Below are 13,927 nucleotides of genomic sequence, written 5' to 3' on the forward strand. Positions count from 1 at the left end.
TTTAGCAACTAGTCGGACTATTAAAAAAACCTGAAACGGGAAGTAAAGTTCGGATCAGACGTGTATCGCGTCACGGCACATGCGTCTGATGAAACCGTCTATAACATTTGATACTTTTGGCTTCTAGTGTATTTTTTTACATTTAATTAAATGGACTTTGTTGACCATTCAGTCAAAGAACGTTAAAATGTTGACGTTATTGTATGCCTGTTAGATGGCCCTTGTGTCGCCAACGAAATATCTGATTGGTTAAAGCCACAGCTTCATTACCATTCATTAAAAGCTACAGGCGCCGGTACTGATGATTCGGCCTCAGGGCAGATTTCATTGACCTTGTCAACACATGATGTCTGAAATATGATTGGATAAAAGCTCCAACATAAAAATACATTACTGGAAGCAGTGCAAACATGAGAAAATGGGTCTATTGGGAATAATTGGGAATAACTGAATGCACATTCTTGGAAAATATTAAAACACATGTCTGTGTCATATAGCATTAAACCATCTGCATTTAAATAATGTCATTGTTTTTTTTTTCATTACAAACACACCTATTTATTTTTTATTAAAATTAGACCAAATATTGATTGCACCTTATTAATGAAAGTCAGCAATATTTGCATTAATTCTGCTCTGGTAAACAGATAGTGAATAGGATTTGTTTAAAGTGTATGTTGCAGGTTAACCACCACTGTCGATTAATGGGTACATAAATCACTCAAGATGTGTGTATAATTTTTAAAATGTCTCAAAAATGGTCTTAAAGACCACTTTTTTTACGTTTTTGGTATTAACGGTTTTTTTAACGCAATTCTGCGATGACGTCACGTTGGGGAGAAGTGGAGAAAGACTCAGCCAGAGCCATAGAGATAGATGAGACATTTATTGCTGTTTAATACTTACGTATATAATTTGGAAATCATATATACATCGTAGGAAATATATAATGTGTTATACTGCAAAGTTACCTTGCTAATTATTATTTATGATATATGTGGAGATAAATAAAACTTCGCAAATCTGCTGATTTGATCCATTCATGTCCTGACCACCAGGCTAGAGATTTTTAAACATCCTTAATCCACACTTACTAGTCTATCAAATAATATCTCAAATGTATTGTTTTGTGAAATAAAAGGATGCTTTGTTATATTGTTTATGCGGTTATAACGAATCACACGATCATTTTATGCAGCAGCAGTCAGCAGCTGCAGCACACTCGGATCCGACCGCATACATACTGTAATAAACAGGCGTTCGGCGGCTTTTTACATCACGACAGGCTAAGCCATTTGAGGAGGACCCGCTCATTGATCACCGTATTTTTTATAAATCCTGTACATGTTTGGACCTGCCGAACAGGTTGAGCACTTTTATATACTTTATTGAGCAGAGAGGCTGCCTGCACAGTTTGACCAGAGGGCTGCGGGAACCGGCGCACATCACGCCGCCAGACGGTGTTGCTAATATAACTCGAAATGTATAACTATTATCAGATCGGCCCGGGAAAGTCCCGACTCTCTTGATTGCCATTCCGCTACTGGCTGTAAGAAAGTGAGTGCGTTTGGGTCGCTGGTCCCCGCAAACAGACGTGACGTGCTTCACTCACCTTCCAGGATTAGAGACATGCTGCCAAACTTTATCTAAAGATCGCATAAAGTTACACCCATTTCAGGCAGGATCATGGACCCCCTCAAGCCAGCATGCACGAGCATGTTAATTGTTTGTTTACTTTCTACACGAAGATATGCTAACCTTATGCTATCTGGCTGTCTGCCTATCTCTCTATACTAGCCTATCCATCTGTCTGTCTGTCTATCTATGTATCTATCTATCTATCTATCTATCTATGTATGTATGTATGTATGTATGTATTTATCTATTATCTGCGCTATCAGAACTGTACTTTACTCGTCTTTCTATAGTCATTCTCAATGCTCTCAAGGCGGCTTTGGTCAATTCTCTCCCCAGCGTGACGTCATACAGTGCGTTGTGAGGGAAAGGAGAATCATTGCAAATTGCTGTACTTTTTCATACTTTTTAGGGTTTTGTGATACCCAACAACATAAAATACAATGGATAACAGTTTAAATGTTTATTATCAACAAGCAAATTGCACAAATTCGTTGAAAAATTTTACCTGCAAAACGCCCTTTAAGAGATGTTTGTGGGTATTTTCTAATAGTCATGGCTACAGTATTTCATCTAATTATAATTCAATTAGAGTATACACACTGGGCATACATCCAGATATGCAATGCATTTTAACAAGTTGTTTCAGTTGGCTGAGTTTACTATACTTACGTACTTGAAGATCGTTCACAATACAGCAGGTGCTCACTAAGTGCAGGTAAATTTGTTCTTGTTCCAATTCTAATGTTGATGATTCCTAAGGCCCTGTTTACACCTGGTATTAGGATAAGGAAAATGTCTTCTGAAAACAACAGAAGACTGCCTACTATCCGCCTACTGACCTAATGTGTAATGTACAAAACATAATTTTGTTCCTGACAGTGTTGGGCACAGTTTTAAGACTAGCATTACTAAAATAAACTTATCTTCTGTCCGCTTCTTTTTTTTTTCTCTTTGCGAGCGTGTGAAAGTTGCTCTGAAATATCTGGGAAAGCCCTTACATATACAATCAGAAGATTGGTGGTTTAATCTCCGACTCCACCTGGCCAAGTGTCAAGGTGTCCTTGAGCAAGACACCTAACTCCAGCTGCTCCGGACGAGCTGGATGGCACCTTGCATGGCTGACACCGCTGTCTGTCTATGAAGGAGTGACTGAATGGGTGAATATGAGGCAAATTGTAAAGCCCTTTGGATGGCCATTGGTCTATGAAAGCGCTATATAAATGTGGGCCATTTACCATAATATTAGTGCGAGTTAACTTAAACCTGTTATTTTCCCGCTCCATATATACTCCATATAACTCAATGTACAAACCAGAAATTACGCTCTGTTTTTGCACAGGCCTACTAAAGGGTTAATAGTGCCACATCAATAGTGGTGTATTTTTACATATCAACAGTAAAAATGACACATTTTACTTCTTTGCAACAGGAAAAACCACTAACAATCAAGAATGCATGATTATATGGTGTCATGGCTTTGCAATCAAAAATGTCATTATAATGGATGTCAATGGGGCAAAAACAGCCACAAACAGTAAATGAGGGAGAAAAAAATAAAATATGATGCTGCACAAAAACTAAAAATGCATTAAAGCCAATGTTTTTATCAATATTTGACATTCCCAAGACTGTAAAAAAGGTAAAAAAAATTCAGTCCACAATCACTTTTTATATTGAAAATTAGTCATTTTGTGTTTTTTCCCAAATCAAATCTTATGAACTTGACAATTAAAGAGTTAAAATCCTGGAATTTTTGTAAACATTTGGTAGTTTTGATCAGTACTGAGGTTGATTAACAGATTTATAAAAAAATAATTTATATATATATCTGATACATTTTTCAGCCGTTTAATTTAGTGGACTTTTTATTCATGAACAACACAAAAGAGTCGTAAATTTGCCCACGGTGTATTGTTCAGTTTTTTTTTTATTTCAAAGCATTTTCCCAAAATACAGTATGTGTCAATATAAGATTTATACCAAAACATCACAGAGAAAGTTGGGGCCAAATTAAAACTCAAAAAAACCCTTCGTGGATAAAAATGTCCCCAACACATAAGGGTTAATGAAAGAAGAGGGACTCACCCACAGACCAACCCCACAAAGTAATCAGGACAGAAGTTGGTGAAAGTGGACAATAGAGATGGATTAAAACACCAGGTGTTATTGGGAATGTGTCGCTCTCGTCCACTTTTGATCTGATTGACCAAAATGCATCCAAGGAAAAACAGGGCCTAAAAGATGAAGCACCACAGTCAGTAATTTGCAAAATACATGGTCAAACAATTGCCATATAAAAGTTGTTTACACATTCACATTTGTCAATTTCCATCCATATAAACACAATCTCTAAAAAGGCACGTACAACACCATATAAACAGTACAGACATAAACTGCCCATAATCTGTTGAATTATTGTGCAAAAAGCATTCTACATCAAACGCTCAGTGTATAATATGAAACGCAAGACACACTGCAAAGAGGAGAGCAAATTCCCCCCAATTTTTTTTTATACAGAAACTGCTGTAGTAGAGTTTTGTCCATCAGTGTTTGGTGTCCTTGTTAGTACTGTAAATGACGTAATTATAGTGTAAACCAACACAGTCCTCGATCCATTGTAATTTGTGGGATTACTCTATGTTGTCATACCTCATTTAGGAGATTATGAGCTATGTACAATGCTGTGATTAGTATTCGAGACACATCCGCAGGTGCATTTGCATTTGTCTTTCGCTCTGTACTCAAAATGAGGTTCGTTATCGGGCGTACAATGCTAATTTTGAATCCGAATCTGAGGAAAATCAACTTCCCTGAATCGATAGTGTCTTTTGAAGGTCACAGTGATTAATACTAAATCTTCACAACCTTTCACAACGCTTCTGGCAACTGTTCTGAGTTTCCTTATATGTCTTTGAGGAATTTGGCTCCAGCTGTGTCACTTTAAACAACGCAGAGTCTGTGCAGGTGCCTACGGTTGAAAAACACAAGTAAACATGTTCAGGCTTTGATAGCATCTCCATGATCTTAAAACTCACAGGATGTAAGAGATCACAGACAGGTCGCATTTATAATCTGCAGGTGTCTAGTCTGTTTCCTTCCTCTCCCAGTAAATACTTATGTATTTTCTTTAGTATACATTATGTATTGTTTCAGCATGAACATTCTCAAATGTTTGGGTATTAAAATACTGACATCATTGTGAACAAAATACTTAGCTTGCATTCATCTGGCCCAGTACGCCTTATGCCGAGTTCAGACTGCATGATTTTCAAACTAGTCGGGTAACAGATCTTTTCACACTGCATGATTATCTGGGGTAGCATTCAGTCGCTGCTGTTTTTTAGACTGCATGATGAATTGGCGACAAGGGGTTTCACACTGCATGAATTTACCATAGGAAGAATTTCCAACAACTTTGTCCCGGTCCGCAAACTACATCTCACAACCAAACGCTCCCGAGAAGTAACAACCCTTACGAAAATTAACCATGGTTTTACTACAGTTAAGACCAAAAAACCATGGCTACTATAGTAAAACCATGGTTACCACAAAATAACCATGGTTTTGACAACCATGGTTTTCAAAAACCATAGTTAAACCATGGTTAGTGTAGTAAAACCATGGTTTTGCTCATAGAAATCAATTGACCAAAAAACCATGCTTACTACACTTTTACCACAATAAAACCATGGTTAATTTTCGTAAGGGAAGGAAACAACGCGAGGTTACGCGTGCAAGACCGGAGTTCTTACGTGGGACTGGGATTATTATTAAAAATGGTAGCCCGCAAGAAGGTTGCCATACATATTGCATGTGTGCTCACTTGCAGCAGAAAGAAGAAAAAGAAATAAAGATTATGAAGGAGGAAATGGTTGGGGAGACTCCTTCCCGAACTTCCAACTGCCCTGTATTGCTCTTTCATTGGCTGGTAGGTCATCGCCGGTGTTATTTTCAGTAAAAACACATTTTACACAGCATGATTTTGAATCGCCAACATGATTCTCTCAGATTGCGTCTTTGATAATTCACACTGTTTGATTGTTACTCGCGTGCATGAGCATCGATTTACCTGTGATTTCAGGCATTTGATTTCTCAAAACCTGTCGGGGAGTCAAAATCACAGCTAAAATCGTGCAGTCTGAGCTCTGCATTATTTAGCCTGCCACAATGTTGTTTCCAAAATGAGGCTGTGAGGGATGGACGTCCAGAGCGTGCGCTTCAAACCTATTGTTTTGTACCGGGATGTTGTTCATTCAACCATCAAAACACATAAAATACATCTTTTCACAAATTTCCACCAAGCGTGCCGCACAAACCCTGAAAAGTGAAGCCAAAACGTATAGATCATAAAGCCCGCCTCCCCATGTTATTCAATGGGACTTGAGACCAACTAAACAATTTAATTACACTTCAATTATCTTTTTTTCAAAGCTGGTTTCTGTCATTTGCTGTAGTTTTTATCAAGCTGATGTAAATTCAAGTGTTTGTTTTTAAAATAAGTTTGTTTTTAGTAAACGGTGGTGTCACGTCATGATTGACAGCTGTGATATGCGCATTCTGCGAGAGCGATGCTTTACTTCCTGCTCACTACTGCGCAGTTCTGGTCCCGAAATCGCTACTGCGCAGATTCAAGACCTAAGATGTCAGCGCCGTATCGGGACACTGACGGCTTCACTTTTTACCAATGGAAGAGAGCGAATAGGTGTCCTCCATCTTTTTTACAGTCAATAGCCTCTTTCACACAGTAATACTGGTAAATTACCATGAATTTACCAGAATGAATTTACCAGTAAATACAAAAATGTACTGTTCACACATGCAGTGAGGTTCCGTCTTTTTACCAGTAAGACATCATTCACACATCAGTATCAAAATACCGGTAAACTCGGAGAGGAAGCGGAAGTTACCTGTGGCGCGTGGCCGGCGAGCTCCGTGTCATATTTGTAAACAACGGCGGGTTATGACTTAATATCCACGGTCTGTATTTTGTTGTTTTCACATCTGTGGCAAACGGTCGCGAAGTTGCTCGTGACCAAACAAATTGCGTGAGGCGGCGTCAACCTGCGTTTGCACATTTAGGCTTCACAGATGGTGTGCTAAGGACGTCGGCAATATGGCAAATAGACGGTAAGCTGTTTTAAACTACTTTGGTGAAGAAATGTGGATGTTAACTTCAGGTGTGCTCGACTTTTAGGCAGCATGTGTGTGGAAACGTCCGTAAACAGTTCGGGGGTAAACGCGTCACCTGTATAAAAAACGCTCTGATTGGCCCGATCTGTCAGCGCGGTCTGACGTCGTCCGTTCTAAATTCCGGTAATCCTAGAATTTTCGTTCACACACAGCGCTTACCGGTAAATTACTGGTAATCTTACAACCTGTCTTACTGGTAAATTGGGAGCACTGATTTACCGGAAAGGTTCTGTTCACACATTACATGTTAACTGCAATTTACCAGTAAATTACCAGTCAAGACTGTATGTGTGAAAGGGACTAATGTTTCCACAGGACAAAGAACCTCAGAAATCATGGATTGTGAAAATGAGAAGACCCAAAAGATCTAAATTTGAGATAAGAGCAGCGCAATGTTTAGAATGGATTCCAATGTCTCTAAGATGATTTTCCATGATTATAATTTGATTATTATTATAAACACTTAAAAATATGTATTAAATTATTGATAAACAACTATGAAAATATAGAAATAATTTAGAAAGAAACAGGAGGAAACCTGTTTACAGTGTAGATATGCAGACCCCAACACCTTGTTTCAATACAAGAAAGAAATATGTGCTTACTAAGCCATTTCATGGTGTTTGATTTATTATACAATGCAATACATCTAACATTAGGTTTTAACTTTATTTCAACAAGAGGTGAGTTTTGCAAAATCCCTTAAAAACATAGGGAATACCGTACCTGCATCAATATGATAAGCAGTATGCGCAGAAGAAAGTCCACTTTAAGCCTGACTGACAACATTCCCATGTTTCTTTTTGGTAATGAGGAAACCCATTCGAACCTCTCTGGCTTTCTCTTTCCTTGCCATTCCTCTCAGCATGGTCCCGGGGAAGAGATAACAAGAAACAAAATAGCTGGGTGCCGTAACAAAGAGCTGGCAAAGCCTTTTATTCTTCTTTTAAATTGAATTTTTCCACTGTCTCAAAAATCTTCCGTTAAGCTAAAGTCCTCTTTACAGTGAATAGATATTCCTCAGAAATGTGACATAGGCAGGCGGCGATTGTTGGGAATCTTTACTCAAAGGCTGTCTATGCTGGAGGATTATCCCACATTTAAACATTTCAATTCCAACCACTAAAACTGGCTTCCAAGCCAAACAACCACCCAGCTGCACATCTTTGTTTTGTTTTTGTTGGTTTCTTTTCTCGCTTCTCACCCTTCGATTCATACGAAAGTACGAAAAGGCTTTCTTTCCCTGCCACTTGATTGTTCTCTTGCCGCCTCCTTTTTTCTTTCTAATACAGTCACAATTTCAAGTAGTCCTAGACGTTTTATTTTGCTTTGGGAAAGACTTTACGCTTTGGGCACTTAAGGGCTGAGAAACTATCCCCTCTCAAACTTCTAAACGCATTGGGCTTGCTGGCAGTGAAGCGTCAAACGGAGGAAGTTTCTCTGAAGAGCTTTGCAAGGAGCAAACTGTATACGCATAAAGAAAATCGCTCCCAAAACAATGAAGAAAATGAGTCCTGTACTGGGCTCGCTCTGTGGGCTCTAGCAGATAGTTGGATGAGGTTTTGCACACCCCATTAACCATGACGGAATGAAAGCATTCGTCTGCTGGGTTCATTTTCATAGGCAAGAGTTGTGTTGCGCTTGTTTCTTTGGCTGTGCTGTGTCTTGTATTGTTCTGTATCTTTGCATATTTACACCCTAATCAAGTCTACTGTCTGTTCTTCGTTTTTCAGGAGAATATTTGGTTTTGAATGCCGTATTTCTATAAACATATTTGTGTGCATGTTTGACATACGTTCTATCAAAGCTCTTTCATTCGCTGTCATGTGGTTTATTTTCTCCTGTATTCGATATGTAGAGATCAGCAGGTGGCCAGCAAACCTATGAATAAAGCTCATCAGTTTCAGGGAAACAAACCATGGTTATGGATTCACAGATGTAGACGATTTCATCTGTTTTGATAGCTCAAATGGTGGCAGAAAATGTAAAAGCGTTGTTAGCATTTCTGTTACTGTAAAGGCCTGTGTATACTCAATGTTTTGAGGCAAATGAAGTAATAATAATCTGCAAACTTTTGTGAAAATCATGAAAAATGCTGGCGCTGGCTGGCAACTTTTTCCCCGCCAACGTTTTTTAAAGAATTAATATAGTTTTACTCCCATTGTAAACCATAATTTTCTTTACTACCTTTTTCTTAATTTACTTTAGAAATAAGTTTTCCTTACTATGTGAATACACCATAATACAATGAATTGAACTGTAAGTCGGTGCCACTGGATCTCAAGCTCTTGATATAGAAAACATATTGATATTGATTTTATTTTTCATGTAATCATCAGAGTGAATATATGTGTACACGAGTGGACCCCCCAGTGATCAAATGGGGGGGGGGTATGGGGTGGTCCTGGACCTCCTACAAACAGTGTTCGAATTATGTCAAAGATTGTGGGGGGGGGTTCCCCTAGCTAAGCCAAATAATGGACAGCATTGCTCTGTGACAGCATAGCACGAGAACTGTAAATGCGTAATATTTTAATTTTAATGAAGACCAGAGGATGCCCCAATTTATATTTTTATGTTTTATAGGGAGTCCCTCAATGTTTGTAGGAGGTCCAGGACCACCCCATACCCCCCCCCCCAATTTGATCCCTGGCAGGTCCACTCGTGTACACATATATTCACTCTGATGATTACATGAAAAATAAAATCAATATCAATATGTTTTCTATATCAAGAGCTTGAGATCCAGTGGCACAGACTTACAGATCAATTCATTGTCTTATGGTGTATTCACATAGTAAGGAAAACTTATTTCTAAAGTAAAGAAAATTAAGAAAAAAGGTAGTAAAGAAAATTATGGTTTACAATGGGAGTAAAACAATATTAATTCTTTAAAAAACATTGGCGGGGAAAAAGTTGCCAGCCAGCGCCAGCATTTTTCATGATTTTCACAAAAGTTTAACGCCTTCCAGGAAATGTTCCTCTTAAAAACATACAAACATACAATATATCAAATGAAAAAATCTGCTTTCAAAAAAAAAAAGTTTCATTCTACCTTTATTAGTTCTCTTTTTATAGTATAGTTCTCTTTTATACTCTTAAATATGGGTAGGTTTCTTCAAAAACACAACAAAAACACTTAAAAAAACACAAAAAAGCTGAGATAATTTTTGGAAGAACTTTTGGTAGAGACGAGTGATCCTCAAAACTCACACGGATATACCGGTGTTTGCCCTAGGCGAAACTTATGGGTTTTAAAGTTGCGAAAGATAATAGTTGCGGATGAACTTGGTGGACAATAGCAGTATTGCGGAAAGCCGGAAATACTCGTCATTGGCAGGGAAGCGTTTTCTTTTAATTGCTTTTAATTAATTAATTTACAATGGCGGGTGAAAGAGTTAAGAAATTATGTTCAATAGATAAAAACAGAAAGAAAATCCCTTAACTTGTAGAGTCATTTACATCTTGGTGATACTGTAATCTCTAAGTACAAAATCATAAAAAAACATAGCATCTACAAACAGAGTAAAAATAAGACCAAAAGAATGACAACAAATTCAATATGTGTTGGTAAAGGATTGTATTTACTGACAATGTACAGTCAGCCTGACCGACCGTTATTGCAATATACACGGGCCAGTGGCCAGTGCCCATGGGTAATACAGTGCATGGCTTTACTTTATTTACCACATTGGGGCGGTTTCCTGGACAGGGATTAGACTAGTCCTAGACAGAGATAAATGTAAGAGCTGTCCAAACTGAAAACAACTTGCATTGACATCTTAAAATACATCAGTGCCCTTTTAGCCTCAAAATGCACACCAGTAATGTTTTTAGTAAGACATGTTTGTTCCAACTAGTTATATTTTCTAATTAAACTAAGGTCTAGTCCTGGTTTATGCTAATCCCTGTCTGGGAAACAACCCATTAAGAAATAAAGTGATGTTAAATAACAATTTGATAATTTAAGTTTCATTCATGTTATTATGTAAGAAAAGGCCAGTGATATGAGGTGCATGAAACTCCATTATGTATAATAAAATTAGCCATTTAACCTACTGCAGCATGCACTCTAAAAAAAATGCTGGGTTATTTTCAATCCACCGTTTGGTCAAAAAGGAATGAGCCCAGCCATTGGGTTTAATAAACTTCAAAAATGTTTATATTTGATCCAACAATGTGTTGAAACAACCCAGCATAGATTTAATTAAAACCCAACATGCTGGGCTAATCCCTTTTTGACCCAACGTTGGGTTTAAACAACCCATCAAATGTAAATGACTGGGAATGGGTTTTGCTTTCGTTTAACGTTTCTTTGGAAAAATTTGTACAAAAACTTTTGGTTAGGGGGACTTTTGTCTACAATCTACGCCAAGGACTTGGTGTGAATAACCTCTAAACCAGCCTTATGAAATTTTTGCAGCCAGTATTTTGTCTAGTTTGCTGCTTGAGAATAAACGCACAGTTACTGTATGCATGTCATTCAAATAAAAAGTCACTGTTGGTGGCTACCATATGGCTGAATGGAGTCTTCATCTCAGGTTCTGTTGCCTTTAAAGGTTGTTCATCTGGACAAGGACGATGAGATACAGAAGATTCCTCTTCAGCCACCATACTATGACATGGCACAGTCTGAGACCAATAAGCCGGTGAGTAGCGTTGTTAACCCATTGCTGTTTGTGTTTCTCTTGCTTCGGTGGTATCAGCGAAAGTAGGCCTCTGGAGTCCCGCTGCTAGGGAACACGTCGTCTTATGCATGTTGTCGAAGATGAATTGCCTTCAGAAAGGAGTTTACATTAAAAGAGGAACCCAAGGGGGACTTATTTTCCGGCTTGTATTGTGTCAACTGAGAACAGATGACAAGTTTAGCAGGGGTCTGTTATTCAGCTGACGCAGCAGAGAGTTTGGGGTTGTTCACGTGTCAAGGGATTTCCAGACTGTTACAGACTTACGCCATTTACAATCTGGCTCTGTTTCAAAACCTAGAAAGCAGCCTTGTTGTGTGCCTTCAAAGAAATATGACATCTGGATCAGCTTCCTATCGATAAACATGTATACTTTTAAGTCTCTTTTAAGTATCTGCCAGATGCATAATTGTAAACATGAATGTAAATAAAATGTTAATGAGGTTCTCGCAATGCATTTATGGGCTTGCCTTGGAATTTGGCCCAGATTTGCTCCATTTAGTTCAAGGCACACTGCTGCCTACGTAGTCAGCTCGCTGGATTTTGGAGCGGAGCCCCTGTTTCAATCAGGTCTCCCCAGAGGAATAAAGCAGTCCTAGAATGCAGGAAATGTACTCCATGTCATTTATTTACAACAGGACCTCTACTACAAATCAAATATAAATCTCGTTCTCTTTACACTGAGCTTGTTGGTCCTTGCTGTGTGATTTTCTCGCTACCCATCCCTCCACACCTCATTCTTTCCAGTGTAATGGTACTCTACAGTCTAGGCCTAATTAAGACACCAGTTACCCAGCAACCCTTGGGTGGATAGATTGTATGGCACTATATCACACTGCATTGTCTTTCTTCCAATTGCACGCCTTGTTATCCTGGATGCATTTCCTTCTCTACAAATCTGTGCTGCATGCATCTTTAACACTCACAACCTCCCTATCTTCTATAGGCTTGCTGTTTGTCATATTGGTTTTTCATAGTTTTGCGGGGTATAGTGTGTGCGTAAATGTCAAGTTTGTCAGGTTTGCATAGCGAAGTGTTATTTCTGAGAACTCGGCAATGCATTAGGAGCAGTGATGGGAATAATGCTGTTATGAACAAACAATGTTACTAACAGCTTTGTTTTTTTAGTAATGAGTAATCAAACAAATTACACCACCGTTATAATGCCGTTACCATTACTGACAATGAAATACTGCACATTACTATAATTGATCTCACTGAAGCGATTTTCATCCGAGTAGGCTGTCTCTTAGCCAGACAGTATATGTGTGTTCGAGTTCATGCGGGCTGTCCAGACCGATTGGCGAGGTTTGCCGCTTACAGTCGAGTGAGGAGTTGAAGACGAACCGTCAAGTCGGACACCTGTTGCTTGCCGTAGTGACGTGTGCGCTGTGTTTCCTTTTTTTTATCGCAAATGAAGTGATTTAGACAGTGAATTTTTCAAAAAAACAAATCTTTTGATAAAAGTTGCAAACCAGAACCCTTTATATTTAATATTTTAGTTGCTGTTTATACTGTATGCCGAAAATAACGGGAAACATAAACCTAGCCGGCTGCTCTCAAAACGCTCTCTCTGTACTTCGATACCATACGTCAAATGCCTTCAGTGCCAACTCAAGTCGGACAAAATTTCTCATTTCTAAAATTTCTGCCATGTTCTGCTTCAAGTCAGCCACCAATCTGAAAATGTAATTTTAATATGTGCTTTAAAAAGCATATATTATGCAAATTATGTTTGGACATAAATGTGTGTTGGTACATACAGTACATACACAACCGTACAATGAAATAAATCAAACCTCTGCTACTTTTTGTTAGTTCCCATTAAACCAGAGCAGTCTCATTAGACATGCTGTTTTGATTCTCTTGTTAATGTGACGTCACACTGATTAAGCCCCGCCCACGGCCACTGATTGACTGTGTTTGTTAGCACAAATGCAGTGCGCTTAATCTATTCGGCCGTACTTTGCTATTACTGTGGACTGTGGACAGTGTTGGTAAAAGTTCACTTTCTACGTGAACTAGTTCAAAGTTCAGTTCACAAATTTTGAAATGAACAATTCCAAAAATGAACTAAAATATAGTTCTTTTTTCACATATTATTTTTAATAAATTATTGCCATTAGCCCATATAGAACCACAGACAACAATTATTTGATCAGTTTTAACACTGAAGCTAAATGCATCAGATTTCATCTTTATATCCAACTTTAAATCCTTCTCCAACCAGGGTTTACATTAGCATTGACTGTCTTTTAAGTTTTGTATTTGCTTTCACATACCTTGAAAGGCTAGCCGGGTGCTTCAAGGGGGTTGCACACTGGGCGAGAAGTGCTGCGCGGCGTCACGTGTTGGACAACTCGCAGGTATCGCACACCGCACGTGCACGTTAAATAGCGTGAGCTTAGTCAGAG

At 38.5% G+C, this 13,927-nt stretch overlaps 1 protein-coding gene across 2 annotated transcripts in view; it reads left to right on the forward strand.

The window, feature by feature from the left end:
• The window catches only part of nectin1b (nectin cell adhesion molecule 1b), a 287,273-nt gene that overhangs the window by 243,694 nt on the left and 29,652 nt on the right, over window positions 1–13,927 (forward strand). For both annotated transcript variants that reach the window (XM_055173651.2, XM_055173653.2), the window contains exon 8: window positions 11,388–11,477. In XM_055173651.2, coding sequence (XP_055029626.2) covers window positions 11,388–11,477 — 90 coding nt within the window. The remainder of the gene's footprint in view (window positions 1–11,387; window positions 11,478–13,927) is intronic.

The sequence above is a fragment of the Misgurnus anguillicaudatus genome, chromosome 15, assembly GCF_027580225.2.
Source record: "Misgurnus anguillicaudatus chromosome 15, ASM2758022v2, whole genome shotgun sequence".
Classification (NCBI taxonomy): Eukaryota; Metazoa; Chordata; class Actinopteri; order Cypriniformes; family Cobitidae; genus Misgurnus; species Misgurnus anguillicaudatus.